The 19,028-nt window shown below is 33.4% G+C and overlaps 1 protein-coding gene across 3 annotated transcripts in view; it reads right to left on the reverse strand.

The window, feature by feature from the left end:
- Positions 1–19,028, reverse strand: part of DENND1B (DENN domain containing 1B) — a 267,493-nt gene that overhangs the window by 40,258 nt on the left and 208,207 nt on the right. For 2 of the 3 annotated variants that reach the window (XM_023224711.2, XM_023224712.2), the window contains one exon: positions 4,913–5,003. In XM_023224711.2, coding sequence (XP_023080479.1) covers positions 4,913–5,003 — 91 coding nt within the window. Of the gene's footprint in view, positions 1–4,871; positions 5,004–19,028 lie in introns of those variants that run through there. The other variant, XM_023224713.2, reaches the window with a different exon arrangement.

Below are 19,028 nucleotides of genomic sequence, written 5' to 3' on the forward strand. Positions count from 1 at the left end.
CAAACTTTTAAAAGTATATTTCCCTTGTGAAATAGTAAAACATTCCAAGTTATCCTACCAACTTATTTCTCAGAGATGTTTTTAAACAACAAAATAAACTGCAGATCTTTACTCATCCAGATTATTCATATATGTTTATTTCTGCATTTAAAAAGCTCTCATATACTTATTACTTATTAAAAGTTCATATAATTATTACTTCTGTACTAAAAATGGTTGAGTGGAAATCACATATTTAAGACTTTGTTATTATTCACAGTATTCTGGAAAGTGTTTTAATTGTTTTCCCAAAATGAATGTAAGAAAGTGGAAGAAGAAACACCAGTTTAGCATTCTGTAACCTTTGTCAATTCAGAAAACAATTTTTTAAAACCTCTGAACCACAAAGAAACTAGCTATCATAAAAGTTTCAAACCATTGTTGAAAGGTTAGGGTCTTATTTAGAACTATGAGGAATAAAAAAGCTAATTTTCAGCTCTGTACAAGTCATTGCATGTTTTTATCTACATTATTTGAACTGCATTTTTCTACTGTAGAATAGGCAAACAGTGCCATAAGCAGTTAGTTCAATGAGAAGGAAGTGGGCTTTGAAGTCCAATGGACCTTTGGAGCTCAGGCCCACTCTATCTAGCATGTTTAGGAGAAGGTCCTTAACTTGGCTGAGCATCAGCTTCTTCATTCATCAAATAAGCGTAACAGTCACTGCCCTTCAGGATTATTGTGAGGAAGAAAGATAATGTTAAACAATGTTTGGTATGGTACATAGTATATTGAAGAAATATCATTACTATAAATAATTTGCCAAAACAGAAAACTGAGGTTCTATGATGACATATTATTCACTCATATTCTCAAGGCTGGCAACTGAAAAAGAATAATAATCTAGGATTTTAATTCCTGGTTCATTATTCCTTCAACTCTGAAAAACTACCTCTAAGACTGCTAAGTAAAATATGATTAAAACTTAAGTTATACAGAGTTGCCTCTATATCACACCCAAGGCAATTATATTTGAAAGGGAAAGGGACTGCTCGAGGCTAATACCCTGAAAAAGAAGGTTAATAGAGAGAATTACCAGTAATAATCTAAAATTTCATAGTATAGGGGCAAGGAAGTCCCTTGCTTCGATGTTAGGAAAATATCATACAATTTAGGTAGATTCCTATTTTAAAAGTTTTAAGGGCTAATTGTGCCTTTAAATTTCAGTGCTTTTATGATTTAAGATTCCTATTTCCACAATATTTATGAGAAAAGCACATTATTCTTTAGTATTATTAGAAAAAAGCTGTTGTTCTTCTAAAAATTAATTTGAATGCCAAAGAAATCCTTCAGAATCCTTCTTTTAAAATAACTGGATTATGGCAATAATATGCATTACTGAGGAAATCCTTAACATTATTTTTGTTAATAAAACAAGTGATTTTCTCACATTCAAGGACAAAGTATCTATTTCTCACTTATGCCAAGACTTTCTCTTCAAATATACTTGCTTAAATTTCAGTAATTTGTACTTATTTATTTCAAAACATAAATTGGTCTAAATTGTTCAACAAGGCAAGAAAATTGGCATTAAAACTGATATTACCTACCACTTCCTTCAAATTCCTTTGATACCTTAGTAAAACTAAATAAGAATGGAAAAATAAATAAAAGAACAAATAAAAGACTCATCAGATTATATGTGTAAACTAAGGAAGAAACACATGCTAGTGATGGAGAGTAACCACACACTCCTCATAAAATGAATCTGAAAACGTTTCTCCTTTTTAAAGTTAACTTGGTGTAAATTTAAAAACTACTTTTCTTTTAAATGAAAAGAAATATTTAAAGAAAGAATATGTTCTTAACTACTCAATATTCTTTACCTGCTTTTTCACAGACCAACACTATGTTTACTTAAATGCATCCTTTGTTCTACTCCTATCCTGTTTTATTACCTTTTAAACTCCATGATTTTTCTTTCCTTCACACATTACTTTTAAGTTAGGTTAAAATTTTCCTTTTTAGTTAAAGTCGAAGATGTTGCAAGGGTCTCATGAAAGAATAAGGTGTGACACGGATTTCCTTAATAGTCCTGATGAGGGCTCACAGGTCAGAGGGAGGTTTTAAAAACATGCATGCATTCACAGATTCTGTAACCATACACTTGTAGATTCAAATGTGAATCTAGATGTTCCTTGTCTGATTGTCCTGCACTGTATATTTTTAATCAGAGCCACAATAATGATAAAGCTCCATCATATTCATATTCATTTTATCATAACCATCAGCATTAACAAAAATAGTGTATAAACGACTATTGCAATGATAAAGAGGAGAAAATATATGTTTCTCTGAAATTTCCTAGTTATTTTTGCTTAAAGGAACATAATTTTTTCTTAGTTTTAATGTTAATTTCTGCCACAGTGGTCTTTCTAGGATTTTATGTATAAAAAAATCTACAAGAAATTCAAAAGAGATGAGAATTTTGCTTTGATTCAATCAGAGTAGGAAAGGGTTAAGTATTACTCTTGTTTACTGAATATTTTTGCATTAAGAAAATCTACTATAAAAAACAAGACATCTTTGAAGTCAGATAGACACATGTGGAATTGAGACTCTGGCCACTACTGGTTGTGTGACCTTGAGTGAATTATTGAGCTGAATACTCAATAAAAATGAGGTAATGAAAGTATCTCCTTGGGTTTTGTGAGGATTAAATGAGATAATATTTGTAGAGCTCTTGGGAGAGTTTCTGCCACATATTAGTGCTCAATAAATATAAGCAATTATTATATTACTATTATCAGGAGAGAAACAACAATGTTAGATCAGTTTACTTCTTTGAAGCATAGGTTGATTTCATGACATCAACATATTCTTCTTTCTCACAAGGGTAGTGTGAATGACAAATGTTTGGAACTGACCTCTAGGAACCATTTTGTAAAGACACACACACACACACACACACAGCCCTAGCTAGATGGAGATCTTCTAATTAATAGAACACTAGTAGAACTAGTTACTACTAGTTAATTACTACTAGTAGTAATTAATAGAACATTAGTAGAACACTGCGAATTTTTATTATATTAGTCATCTTTTCATTTCAAATTCTAACACATTTGAGTTTATTTTCATCTACAAAAAAAGTCTATGTATCTATAACATAACATAGAATAATTTAAAAATAATGCTTGATAGGCACAAATTTCTAAGGAACTTTCTTGCTATACTCACTGGAATTAATATTTGTCAAATTAGGCTTTCCTTTTAGATAAGTACTGGCTCTCTCAAATTAAAATAAGAGTTCAAAACCTTTTCATTTTAATAAAGAACAACAAAGTAGTGGGCATTAAGTTGTATTGAAAATGTAGCAGTTTCTAAGTCAGATACTAATTGGTAGTCATATTCTCCTAATCTTTTTTAAACAATAAGGCTTTTCATGAAAAATTTTAGTGGGCCCTCCCACCAGAAAAGTCACCTATCTATACTCTATTACAGAGGTACCTGGACCAATGGTTAAGATTACAGAATTTAACTGTACAAAAGGATTATAGTTCTAGCCTCTTATTGTCACAAAATGTCATCTTCAATTCTATAAAAGCTACTAGCCCCACGGGTCATAAAGATAATGAGACAGCAGTTATGTAAATACTGAAGAGATGCCTCAAGGAACTTGTCCATGAGCTGACAATATTTTGCTTGTCTGAATTGAGAAGTAAAAAAGTCTTATTTTAACACAAAAGTTCCATTGAAGCTAAATTTTTACCCATGAACTGAGGGAAGCAAGGAGCTGAATGATTCCACATTCAGCTTCCTTGCTGAGTCAAGCAAACTAACTTTTCCCCAAGCTAAATGCTTTCAATGAAATGCTATACTTATATCAGATAAAGTTCCACAACTACTGAGTTCATTTGTACCTCCTTTAATGAACCAATTATCTCAATGGTTTCTATATTTTCATGATGGGAAAGTGAATCTTAAAAATAACGTTAAATTTTGTGGAATGTGTAGAGGAGTACCTATTATGTTTTGTCTTTTCATGTTTCATTTCTCAATTCCAGCATCTATTTATTTACACGTAGACTGAAATTTTTTTCCCTCAAAACAAACACACAAAGAAGTTTTAAAAATTGCTATTATACCAACTCAAAAATTAACACACTAAGATATAGAATACAGGGATTTTTGTTTATTTAGTACACCTAATATTTAGAACAGTGCCTAATACATTGTAAGCAATCAGCAAATACTCAGTGAATGAGCAGGACATTTCAAGGACTCAAGCAAAATGCTCTGCAAGTCAAGACTATACACCACAGTAATCATGCAAAAATATCAGTTTGTAAATTATTAATTGCCTAGATAATTATAACATTATTTGAACATTTACACTAGAAGGATTAATTGTATTTATGGAACGGTAAACTGGAACCTTTCCTAATGCTGCAGTGATCTCTAAAGTAAAAAAGGTAAAGATAGCTAGATAATAATATAGTTACTTAAATATGTAGAAAGAATTTTGGTGTTCGGACCTTTCTTTTTGGATTGCATTACCAATCGTAACTTCAGTTCTTAAATTCGTACTCAGTAATAACCATCACTAGTAGTTTTCTAGCAGAGAATACTACTATTCGGAAGGAAAGACAGGAAGATACGAATTGACTGGATTTCTGTATTACTGATTTCCATCAATATTAAGAGATTATCCAGGCCAACAGCTACCAATTCATGAAGCCAATTTAATGCCTTGAGTAACAGGTATCAGGCAAAATAAGCTTTTATAAGATGAAAAAAATGTATTTAAGACATTACATATTTAGGAGAAAATAATTAGTTGTTCATGAAATAGGTTTTATCAGACACAAGTGCAAAGACTGAGATAACTGTTATTGAGAAAATGGATAATCATATTGTAACTTGTCTTTACCTCCACAAAAGCCACCTGAAGTGATCTCTTCTTCAAATACATCAGAGAAACCCCTTCCTGCATTTAGTTTTGCCAGTCGACCATCGATAAACTAAAATTAAAAAGTGTCAAATAAAATGTATCAAATAAAATGTTATCCAATAAAATGTTAATTTTACATTTATTTTATAAGGTTAGATTTTTACTTACATCAAAAACATTAATAATAGGCTCTTGTATAAATTACACATATATGGTGTATATATACACACAAATGAAAATTCTCAAACAATGGAAAGAATAGGTGCTCAATAAACAGTTGCTAATTAATTAAATCACAAATGTACAGCAAAGACTCTAAATCTAACTTATTAGTAAAAAATAGCAAAGTGCAGTAGTAAAGGTCATAGGCTCTGGATAGGTTGCTCAATGCACAATATCTGCAGAGGGGTTTGTACAAAGGTACTATTGCCTTGCCAAGCCATTTACCCAAGGGGCTCTGTCTTCCCCAGCCAGGCCTGTTTTCCCAGTACCTGCCTCATGGTGTTGCTGCAAACAACAAATTACATTAACCTAGAAAATGTGACACAGCAAGTATCTGTGAGATACTAGACATTACCTTTTTTCAGGTTATTAACTTCATTCAGTAAAACACTACTTGTCTAAACTATTATATCTAATGTATAATAGAGCACCAAATAATTTCACCCATCTACAATAAAATCAATACAACTTTCATAGTTCCTGGCATATGTGCTCACTGAATGATCAGAATTATGATTAGTAAGTTAAATACAGTCGAGGTAAATGCATATTGACTTGATATGCATGAGGTTATTTTAGGCGATATTTTTCAGTGTTCTTAAAAAAGAGGTTGGAAGAGTGGGAAACTGAAACTATCAAAAGCACCTGAAGATCATTTTCAAAGTGCAGAAATCTAAACACCCTGGAGACTATCTTCCATTGCCTGTTCTGCTCCAGTCCTTACCTGTTCCAACATACACAGCATATCAGAATCTCACGGTATTAATGTTGCATTTGAAAAGTATCCAGGGTATTTTTATATGACCAGCCCAAGGTGAAAATCAATGATTCTACATACACACACACACACACATACACACACACGTACACACACGCGCACATACACATGTATTACTAGCACTTGGTTACCTTTTATTTTGTTGATTTGTGGCACCTAGAATTTGAAACGTTGTGGTTTACTCCATCCATAATGATGATGAAGTATCTTTAAGTCTTCCTTGCTTAAGAGGCAGGGGATAACATAGGAAAGATTTACATGCTTTTTGCAAGGAGGACTTGAAGACAGATTAAAATGCTCAGTTGCATCCAAAAACTACCTAATCCCGACCATAATTTTTCACCCTAGAAATTTAAATTTTACCTGGACTAAAATAAAGTAGCTGGTCTTAAAAAAAAAATAACAAAACTCAGGTACTTCCCTGGTTTTCTGTTTGAACAGTTAATGAACAAAACTAATTGAGATGAGTTGTACAGGACAATACAGTATTCCTCAACAGCAATTTAAGAAAATTAATAGGCTGGGCATGGTGGCTCACGCCTGTAATCCTAGCACTTTGGGAGGCCGAGGCAGGCAGATCACGAGGTCAGGAGATCCATACCATCCTGGCTAACATGGTGAAACCCCATCTCTACTAAAAATACAAAACAATTAACCAGGCGTGATGGCAGGTGCCTGTAGTCCTAGCTACTGGGGAGGCTGAGGCAGGAGAATGGTGTGAATCCGGGAGGTGGAGCTTTCAGTGAGCCAAGATTGTGCCACTGTACTCCAGCCTGGGCGACTGAGCAAGATTCCATCTCCAAAAACAAACAAACATATATATATATATATATATATGCTGGGCATGGTGGCGCAGGCCTGCATTCCCAGCTACTCAGGAGGCTGAGGCAGAAGAATCGCTTGAACCTGGGAGGTAGAGGTTGCAGTGAGCCAAGATTGCACCACTGCATTCCAGCCTGGCAAGACAGCAAGACTCTGTCTCAAACAAACAAACAAACAAAAAAAAGTGTTGGAGGGGGAGGAAGATAATAGCAATAAGTCACACCAGTTATAAGACTTTGATACAAAAATCTCTCACAGAAAAAGTGAAGAAAGAATAGAAAATGAATCAACAGATTCACATTCAAAATGTGATTTACCCAGACCAAGGGAACAGAATAGAGACCCCTGAAATAAAGCTGCACACCTACAACCAACTGATCTTTAACAAAACTGACAAAAATAAATAATGGGGAAAGACACCCTATTCAATATATGTGCCAGGAAAACTGGTTAACCATATGCAGAAGAATGAAACTGGAGTCCTACATTTCAAGGCATAAAAAAATTAACTGAAGGTGAATTAAAGCCTTAAATGTAAGACCTCAAATTGTAAACCTTTCTTCCTAGAAGAAAACCTAGGAAATACCCTTCCAGACATTGGCCTGGGCAAATAACTTATGACTAAGTCTTCAAAAGTAAATGTAACAAAACCAAAAATTGACAATTGGGACCCAATTAAACTAAAGAGCTTCTTCACAGAAAAAGAAACTATCAATGGAGTAAACAGACAACCTACAGAATGGGAGAAAATACTGGCAAACTATGCATACAACAAAGGAATAATATCCAGAATCTATAATAAACTTAAACCAACAAGAAAAAAATAAGTAACTCCATTAAAAATTGGGCAAAGGACATGAACAGACACTTCTCAAAAGAAGATATAAGTGGCCAAGAAACATATGAAAGAATACTCAACATCACTAATCATCAGAGAGATCCAAATCAAAACCACAATGAGATACCACCTCACACCAGTCAGAATGACTATGATTAAAAAGTCAAAAAGTAACAGATGTTAACGAGTTTGTGGAGAAAGGGAACACTTACGCACTGTCTGTGAGAGTGCAAATTAGTTCAGGCCCTGTGAAAAGCAGCTTGGAAATTTCTCAAAGAACTAAAAATAGAATTACCATTCGATCCAGCAATCCCCTTATTGGGTATATAGCCAAAGGAAAATAAATCATTCCATCAAAAAGACACCTGCATTTGTATGTTTATCCCAGCACTATTCACATAGCAAAGACAAGGATTCAACCCAGATGCCTTTTAGCAGCAAATTGGATAAAGAAAATGTGGTACATATACACCATGGAATACTTTGCAGCCATAAAAAAGAATGAAATAATGTCATTTACAACTAATAAATGATGCTGGAGGCCATTTATCTTAAGCAAATCATGCAGAAATAAAACCAAATACTGCAAGTTTTCACTTAAAAGTGGGAAGTAAACATTGGGTATACATGGACACAAAGATAGGAACTATAAACACTGGAGAGTCCAAATGGTGGGGAAAGGTGGGAGTGGGGCAGAGGTTGAAAAACTACCTATTGGGTACTATGTTCATTATCTGGGATACGGGATTATTAGAAGCCCAAACCTCAGCATCATGCAACATACCCATGTACCAAACCTACACATGTATCTCTGAATCTAAAATAATGAATGAATGAATGAAAACAACTATTAATGGGAAAATGTGGTTTAATCATCCTTTTATCATCATCTAATGCTTCTGAGTGAAACTGTGATAAGATAGGTTTAAATAACCATAGCCTAAAATAATGGAATCTTACTTTTTTTAGAACACGAGTTGTTCTCACAAAACTTAGAACTATTTGAGGACAGGGACCATACATTACCCATTTTCACATCTTCATTATGCTTGGCATACGAAAGGTTTCCTATAGTATAAATCAACGTGGAGTGTGGAGTATAAAAGGCCTGCATCACAACTTGGCCACTTACTAGTTTTATGATCGTGGGCCACTTGTCACCTATAAGACTATTTCTCCTTCTGTAAAATGGGAGTAATAAAAATCCCTTATGGGGTATTACAAGAGCTAATTAAAATATTATGAAGTGTCTGCATTGTGTACACCAAATAAATGCTAAATAATAAAGTCCACTTCCCCCAGTACCATCACCTTTTCTATCTCTGTCAAATTTTTATGAGCTTCCCGAGGGAAGGATCAGTCTTTCTTGTGTATGTATCTTCAATACCTGGCAAAATACCTGCCATAAGTTTGAACTGAGATGTTGTGGAAATACTGAAGTACACTTTAACAATGCTGAAGTTCATATACTTTTACCTAGTTTTAAAGTTAAATAATTATAATGCATAGAACTAATTCATTTCATTCTATCTTGAGATCAAAGCTAGGAACTTATAATGTTGGCATCTTTGCTATATATAATGGTAATTTTTAAATAAGGTGGTTTAAAGTGCACGCAAAATTTGACTTGCATACATTTGTAACACAGTATTATAAATCAAAGTGATCTAATTTGATGGACTAGTTATAATTTTTCTTAAAAAAATAAAGTGAAAGCAAAATGATAAAGTGAAAGTAATACATTACTGACAAATAGAACAAACTAAGACATCCTTTTAAGGGACTTAATTTGCTCTAAAAGATTAAGACTAGAAGACTTGCTAAAAGGTTTTCATTTTAGTGTTTACTGGAAATAATCCATCCATTTCAGAAATAAGTGGAACAGTTCAAGTCTAAAAGCGATAAATCCAAAAACTATTTACTGATTATGCATTTTTTAGTATGAGTAACTACTTTGTCTTACTAACCTAGTGATTTGAGCCAATGGAAATTAATCACTCAGTAAAATGTCATGTGTTATCACTGACTTTGCAAACAATCCTGTCAGTGGCAGACACCAATGTACACAATGAATTAAAATGTTTGTTCTTATAACAAAAGATTTATTTTATGCATATACATACATATATTGTATATAGATGCATATAAATAGACACCCAGGAATAAACTGAAAAGTGTTATTAATGAGTAGAACGCTGAATTTAACAGTTTTTCAAACATCTTTTTCTATTTTTATTCAATAACAGCTATTGTTCCCCCAAGTGGAGTTGGTTCATGGTTATACCACTTTAGTAGCTCTGGGGCATTTCATAGTAAGTAAAAGATAAGAACATTTTTAGTTACTGATGCAGATAAATAATTGTGAACTAATAAAAAATCATCTCTATTGGAAAAGGTATGACTCTATAATGTGCTATCACATGTTGCCTGATAAACAGTTACCTATATCATGTAGTAACCTCATATCTGTAGGTAATTGGAAGACATAAGTTTTGAAAGAATTAGTTTGTTATTATAAGTAATGACAACATTGTTAATAACAATAAAAGTGACACAGATATAACATAAAATTAGGTTGCAAGTAGATTTTTAAAAAAACGTAAGAATTTGCTTTAAATGATGCTTTTATATAAATCTTAATATTTTTTATTCCAAAAGAAAAAAATTAAAATCTAGATCTAAACATGTTAATCACACCAAAACATAAATAACATAATTGGAAATCTTACAAAAATTCGTAGATGTTATCCCATAGTATGGATTCTATAATTTTATAAATTATAAATATATAAAATTGATTTAAATAATAATATATGTAATTCTCAAGATCAATGACATTATTCCCTCTAAATCATCAACAATTGCAAGAACCAGATTTTGTTAATCATTATGACATGATCTTTTTTGCTTTTGGAGATGTCAAGGATTTTAGGAGTCATGAGCCAGGAACCATGGACAAAAACAAATATACATGTTACATAACACCAGAGGCCACACCCTAGTTTTCAATCAGGGGTCCATTACATCAAAATAATATACATGAAATCATTAATAATTAGTCCAGTCCATTATATTGTAGGAATGTCTCCCAGGGTGAGGGCACTCAGGTTTTCTGGTTTCCTTTCAAACTTGCTATAACATAATCTTAAAGTACTGTGACAGGTTACAAGATAAATATTTTCAAGCAGCAAAACTGCTTCCGGCTCTTCTTTTTGATATTGATGTCACTAAGGTTTTTAAAGGTGTTTTTATCTTCAAATAGTCACCTAATAGGACATTGAGTCAATTTAAATAATCTGTTGCTTTAAACATACTTCAGTAAGTAATATTGTTAAATGAAAATTAACATTCACTATTCAAATTCATTTTTTAAATACAATTAAATATAGAATGAATGTTTCAAATATGTAATATAAAGAGTAGACTCCATAGGAGGCTTCTTTCCAAATGATTAAAGTCACAGATTACACTTCAAAATATCTGCCAGTAAACTGGTAGGAATGTATATGTCCTCTAAGAGAAAAGTCATATGCCTTTTACAAATCTTTAATTATTTACCAGTCAGTGTATTTCCAGCACTGAATCTAAAAATCCTAAAACAAGTTATGCTATTATCAGTATTCTAATTCCCTTAGTGATCTAGACATATGTTATATGAATATTTAATTGTAATCACTCCATCAAAACTCTACGACGATAATTGAATTTCAGGATTTTAATATCATTCTAAGAGAAATATTTGATTTTTAAAAAAATCTTTATAGAAAAGATTCTAGTAGGGAGATGGGGCAGTGGTAAAATTCTCTGCCAAGCTGAGGAAATAGCAAGATTCAGTGTTGTTTTTTGTGCTAACATGGCAATCTTATTATTGAAGCAAAGCTGCAGAAGTGCTGAAGCAACACAATAAACAAATCTACAAACCCAAATTCCTTCTTCAGCCTGTAGCAAACATTACCATGGCTCAGAAATTTATCTCACATTAGAAACCCTTCTTAGGTACAAAGGTATGAGGTAACTAATAGATTCAAGTCTTAAGAGCTAGAGAAAAATAGTTTTAAAAATCAATCAGCAATTTAAAGATAAAATTTAAATACACTAAAAAATTGCTTTCAAAAATAAATTAATTTCTCATGAATCTTTAAAATTTGCCTTTCTATATAATGCTCTGGGCTAAAATTTTAATAAGTAGTCTAATTTAAATATTTCTTCTTAGAAATGTTCAGTAAACCTTGACAGGTTAGTGAAAACTATACTGAAGTATTACAATAAATTCCATCAACAGATATTTATAGATACCTGCTAAATGCAAGGCATTCAGTTTGTAGCTATATATAAACACAAACTGCCTATAATAAGTGGGAATAACTAAGGTAGGTCAGCTCAAACCAAGAAAATTAAGTATGTGAAAGAGCAGAAATAAATTGTTATTTTTATGCCATTAGGTAATGAGATGACTATCAGGCTCCTGTATACTAAATTAGACTACCGTGGTATCATGAACAGAAAAACACTATGAAGAGTATTAAGAGCCCATTCAGTGCAATGTATTATTAAAACTAATAACCTAAAATAACTGTAATAAGACAACAATACTACTTTCAAAAATATGTCAATTGACATTAAATAATGTGCTAAAGAATTTAGTCTGCTGAACTTTATGATCACCAGACCAAAAGAATCAACTAATTATATTATTCAGTGAATATTTAACTGAACGTATGCTATATTCCAGGCACTTTTCTAGATACCTGAAATACAGGAATAAATGAAGCAGGCAAAAATCCAAGCCCTTGTGATGCTTAAACATTTAGTGGAGGTAGGGGAAGAGAGCTATTGCATGAAATAAGAAACAACAAACAATGTAGTATGTGAGAAGGTGATGAGTGTTAGAGAATAAGATAGACTTGCATAAGGGAAGTTAGGAAATCTAGGGCAAGGAACTTTCCACTTTAAATAGTGTGGTCAGGGTAGGTCTCATGAAGACAGCATTTAAGCCAAGTCTTAAGCCATGAGGAGGTTTAATGGGAAAAGAGGATTCCAGGCAAAGGGAGTAGCTAGAGTAAATACCTACACTGGAGTAGGAACAGGCACACGTACACAGCAGGCCTGTGGGAGGCTCCAAGTATCAGGAGAAAATCCCACCAGCCATAATGACTATTCTCACTCAAAATTTATAAACTTCAACCTCCAATAGGATTTGAATACCAAGCAATTCTATTTTACTCTGCAGTCACTCCATTCACTCTCCCCACCCATTTCACAATGTCCTATCTTCTTTCTCCTTAAATGTTTAACAACTTCTCCCATTCTCTTTCAGTTGATGATCTTGCTTCCTAATTTCACCATAAAAGAGAAAACTGAAGTAATTAAAAGAGAAATTCTACAAGCTCCAAGTCACATATTTACCTACCTTCTCCATCTATGCTCACAGACTGTCTTTTCTCCTGTTATGAATAAATTGCCTGTGCTCCTTGTAAAGACTAACTTCTCTAACAATTTTTCCTTCTCTCTTCTGAATATAGTTTTATTTCTTAACTAGATCTTCCCAGCAGCATACAAACATGTTACTTCTTCTCTTGACCTCACTTGCTTCTCTAGTTACGTGCTATTCTATTCTTCACAATAAAATTCAAAAGAGCTGTCAGTACTTTATGTCTATGTCCTCTCCTCTCATGCTTCAATCACAATTTCTATCTCACCACATCAGCAAAATTGCTCTTGCTAAGGTCATCATATATCCATGGTTACTAAATCCAGTAATCAATTCCAGGTCCTTGTTTTAATTAGCCTGTCATGAGCATTTGACAGTGTTGATCCCTCCCTCTTTGGTATTCTTGTTGGCTGCTAATGTGAAGTACTCTTCTGGTTTCTGTCTACCTAATTGTTCATCCACTCTTTCATAGCCTCCATTGCTAGTGCCCTCTTATGCTACTTTCTTATCATTTCTATTTATGCTTTTTCCTTTGGTAATCTCACCCAATCTACAGGCTGATGGCTTTAAATTCTACTTATATGCTGATGACTCCAAAATTTATACCTCCAGTACAGTTTTCTCCCCTCCTTTATCCATCCACTTGCCTAATCAATATCCTGCTTGCATCTTCAGTAGACATCTTGAATTAATATGTCTGAAACTCAACTCTTGTTCTGCGTGATGAAATCATCTTCTGCCCACAATCTTCCCCAACTTAATTTTAATTGAGACAAATATTTTCTTCCAGTTTCTCAGATGAGATAACATGGAATCATCCATGACTCTGCTTTCTCTCATCTTTATATCAAATTCCTCAGAATATCTATTGGTTTATTTATAAAATAAACCCATATTCTGACCAAATCTCATCATATCTTCAATCAACAGTTCCACACTGCCATCAATTTCTCACCTAGATGATAGCAATAATCTTCTAGATCTTCTTTCTCTCTGTTTCCACTTTTGCCCACCCCACAGGATACTGCTGAAGTGACACATATTCCAGGAAATCTACATTGACTATATTATTTTAAATTGTAATCCTACCCTCACCTCTGGTAGTCCCCATTTACCATACCCTGTTCTATTTACTTTCCCATAGTACTTCTGACCTTTGAAGATCAACATTATATTAAAATTAGAATTTGTTATTAGAAATAAAAGCTTCACAAAGTCAGAGATTGTTTCCTTCTTTGTTCTCTGATGCATCCCACACAAAACACTGCCTATTATAAAATGGATACAGGCATATCTCATTTAACTGAACTTCACTTTACTGCACTTCAAGGTTTGTGGCAACCCTCCATTGAGCCAGTCTATCAGTGCCATTTTTCCAACAGCATCTGCTTACTTTGTGTCCCTGTGTCATATTTTGGAAAGTCTTGAAATATTTCGAACTTTTTCATTATAATTATATTAGAATTATATTATATTATATGATTAGAGTTGTTATGGTGGTCTATGATCAGTGACCTTTAATGTAATTATTGTATTTGTTTTAGGGCACCAGGAATCACCCCCACATTAGTCAGCAAGCTTAATTGATAAATGTTGTGTGTGTCCTCACTGCTCCACTGATTGGTTATTCTCCCATCTCTCTCTCTCTCTCTCTCCTCAGGCTTCCCTATTCCCCTAATTAATAACCTTACAATGACCTCCATGCATCCAAGTGAAAAAGCTAAAAATGATGAAGCTTGTGAGGAAGGCATGTCAAAAACTGAGACTGCCTGAAAGCCAGGCCTCTTGCAACAAGCAGTTAGCCAAGTTGTGGATGCAAAGGAAAAGTTCTTGAAGGAAATGGAAAGTGCTACTGCAGTGCCCACATGAATGACAAGAAGGTGAAACAGCCTTATTGCTGAGATGGAGAACGTTTGAGTGGTCTGGACAAAAAAATCAAACCAGCCATGACATTCCCCTAAGCCAAAGCCTAATCCAGAGCAAGGTCCTAAGTCTCTTCAATTATATGAAGGGTGAGAGATGTGAGAAAGCTGTAGGAGAAAATTATGAAGCTAGGAGACATTGGTTTATGAGATTTAAGGAAAGAAGCCATTTCTATACATAAAAGTACATGGTAAAGCAGCAAATGCTGATGCAGAAGCTGTAGCAAGTTATCTAAAAGATCTAGCTAAGATCATTGAAGAAAGTGGCTAAACAACACATTTCCCAATGAAGATGAAACAACCTTCTATCAGAAGAAGATATCATCCAGGACATTCATAGCTAGAGAAGGGAAGTCAATGCCTGGCTTCAAGGCTTCAAAGTTTCAAAGGACAGGCCAACTCTCTGGTTAGGCAATAATGCAGCTGGTGACTTTAATTGAAGCCAATGCTCATTTGCCATTTAAAAAATCCTAGGGCCCTTACGAATTATGCTGAGTCTACTCTGCCTGTGCTCTATAAACAAAACAAAGTCTGGATGACAATACATCTGCTTATACCATGTTTTACTGAACATTCTAAGCCCACTGTTGAGATCTGCTGCGCAGAAACAAAGACTCCTTTCAAAACATGACTGCTCACTGAAAATGCACCTGGCCACCCAAGAAACTCTAATAGAGATATAAAAGGAGATTAATGTTGTTTTCATGCCTGCTAAAACAATATTCATTCTGCAATCCATGGATCAAGGAGCAATTTTGACGTTCAAGTCTTATTATTTAAGAAACACATTCAATTAAGGGTACAGCTACCATAGGTAGTTATTCTTCCAATAAATCTGGGCAAAGTAAATTGAAAACCTTCTAGAAAGGAGGTACCATTCTAGATGTCATTAAGAACATTCATGATCCATAGGAAGAGGTCAAAAGAGCAACATTAACAGGAGTTTGGAAAAAGTTGATTCCAACCAGCTCTCATGGATGACTTGAAGGGATCCAAGACTTCTTAGAGGAAGCAACTGCAGATGTGGTGGAAATAGCAAGCAAACTAGAATTCTAAGTGAAACCTGAATATGTGACTAAATTGCTATAATATCATAATAAAATCTGAACAGATGAGGAGTTACTTCTTATGGATCAGGAAAGAAAGCCGTTTCATGAGATGAAATCTACTCCTGGTGAAGATGCCGTGAAGAGTGTTGACAATAATGAATTTAGAATATTACATAAACTTAGTTGGTTAAGCAGCAGAAGGGTTTGAGAAGATTGACTCCAATTTTGAAAGAAGTTCTACTGTGGATAAAATGCCATCAAATAGCACCATATGCTACACAGAAATCTCTTATGAAAGTAGGAATCAATTGATGTGGGAACTTTTGTTGCTGTCTTATTTTAAGAACAAGACAACCACCCCAACCTTCTCGAGCCACCTCCCTAATCCCTCAGCAGCCATCAATACTGAGGCAAGAACTTCCACCAGCAAAAAAGAATGATAGTTTGCTAAAAGCTCAGATTACCATTACCGTATTTTAGTAATAAGGTATTTTTCAATTAAGGTATGTACATTATTTAGACACAATGCTATTGCACACTTAATAGACTATAGGACAGTATAAACCTAACTTTTATATGCACTGGGAAACAAAAAACTTTGTATGATTCACTTTATTGCAATATTCACTTTATTGTAGTGGTCTGGAACTGAACCCACAGTATCTCCGAGGTATGAGTAAAGAATACTTAAAAGGTGTTCTTAAATTTTAGTGTTCTTACTTTTTATGGCATTTCATTAATAATGTGTATTTCTGGGCTTTAGTCCAGGCCTCTTGAATCATTAGTTTTGAAGGTGAGACTCAAAAATATGCATGTTTAACAGGCTCTCCAGGTAAGTCAGTCTTACCAGAAGAGAGCAAGCAGTCTGAGACCCCACTCTGAGAAACACTATTTAGGATATTACTTGAAATGAGTTAACAAGAGATACTGGGGGGAAAAAGGTATCCTTTATCCTGATAAACTGTCTCCTCTTGTACATTTCTTCTTTCTGTCATTAAGTCTCTATATTCCCCCATGTCACATTACATTTTATTATTTTTTCATGTTATAAAATATATGCTTGATGCAATTACCATCTCCCATCTCTTCATAATTCAAATCTTTCTTAATACTCCAAAACTGTTGAATCTTTATTTACTAGTAATACATGTGCTGACATTAGCTATAGATTACATACCATGAATCACTATCATGAAAGAGAATAATATGAAAATGTAGCAATATATAACAACTGTTTATGTTAAAAGTTTTTAAATATCTTCCAAAAATCTGTAGCTAATATAAAAGGAAATATTTTGCTTTGGTCCCACTCCTTTTATTCAACATCTTATGATGTCAGGGAAAGTAGATCACAGCACAATACACAGCATGTGCTCAGGATCTCACAGAATTTCCACTTCTACATGCTACACCATTATGTGACTCCAAGTTTAAAATTGTAGATATCATTTTATTTAAAATACAGTAACACTTGACTCCTATAATCTTCATACAGCTCTTAGATAACTTTCATTATGTTAATTTTCATAAACTCTTCATCTACTAAAATTGTCAAATATTTTCATGCATATTCCTTATAATAGGGAACCACTCATTAACTTTTCATTTATTTATTTAATAATGCTAAATGCCTATTATGTATCAGCTATTAGGAAACAAAAACACTTAAAACACGATCCTTGTTTTTACAGAATCTGCGACACAAGAAGGAGCCAAACAAACCAACAAATATCATATGATGCTAAAAGAAGGGAAATTCATAGAAGTATGAGAAGTAAAAGAAAAATTCCTAGAAAAGGTGTATCTGAGCTTGGTCTTGAAGAAAGAATAGATTGAGTTGTGGAATGTAAAATAGAGACAGGATATTCAAAGCAGAGAAAACAAGAACAACAAGAATATGTGCATTTCTTCATTCATTTATTCCTAGAGGGACAGTAAATCATAATGACTAATGACAGTAAATAAAGACAGAAATAGTGACAGTAAATAAAGATTAGAACAGAACTAAATGAAATAGAAACTAGAAAGGCAATAGAAAAGATCAATGAAACTGAACATTAGATTCTGAAAAGTTAAACTGACAAACCTTTAGCTAGTCTAACTAAAGAAAAAATAAAGAAAGATCAAATAAGTAAAATTGGAAATGGAAGAGGACACAGTTCAACTAATACTACAGAAATACAAAGAATTATAAGAGTCTACTATAGTCAACAATTATACAGCAACAAATTGAATAACCTAGAAGAAATGAATAAATTCCTAGAAACATACAACCTATCAAAACTGAATTATGAATTAACAAATAATGAGATTGAATCAGTAGTCAAAAATCTTCCATCAAAGAAAACCCCAGACCTGATGACTCCACTGCTGAATTCTAACAAACATTTAAAGAATATCAATCCTCAAACTCTTCCAAAAAAACTGAAAAGGAGAGAATATTTCCAAAGTTATTTTATGTGGCCAGCATTACTCTGACACCAAAGCCAGACAAGGAGACTCAAAAAAAAAAAGAAAGAAAAGAGAGAGACAGAATTACATAGATGCAAAAATCCTCAAAAAAATACCAGCAAACCAAATTCAACAGTACTTTAAAAGGATCATCCACCATGATCAAGTGCGATCAAGCGCAATTTATCCCTGGAATGCAAGGATGGTTCAACATTCACAAATCAATAAATGTGATATAACACATTAACAGAATAAACGGCAAAAACCTTATGATCACATCAAAAGATGCAGAAAGACATTTGACAAAAATCAACACTTCTGATGAAAACACTTAACAAATTATGTATAAAATAACTTATCTCACCACAATAAAAGAAAAAATATAACAAGTTCACAGCTAATATAATAGTCAATGGTAAAAAGCTAAAAACTTTTCATCTAAGATAAGGAACAAGACAAGAGTTCTCACTCTCACCACTTCTTTTAAACATAGAAGTGGAAATCCTAGTTAGAGCAATTCATGAGGAAACAGAAATAAAAGGCATCCAAATAGGGGACACAAGGGGAGAGAAGGAAGGCAGG

This window comes from Piliocolobus tephrosceles, chromosome 1, assembly GCF_002776525.5.
Source record: "Piliocolobus tephrosceles isolate RC106 chromosome 1, ASM277652v3, whole genome shotgun sequence".
NCBI lineage: Eukaryota > Metazoa > Chordata > Mammalia > Primates > Cercopithecidae > Piliocolobus > Piliocolobus tephrosceles.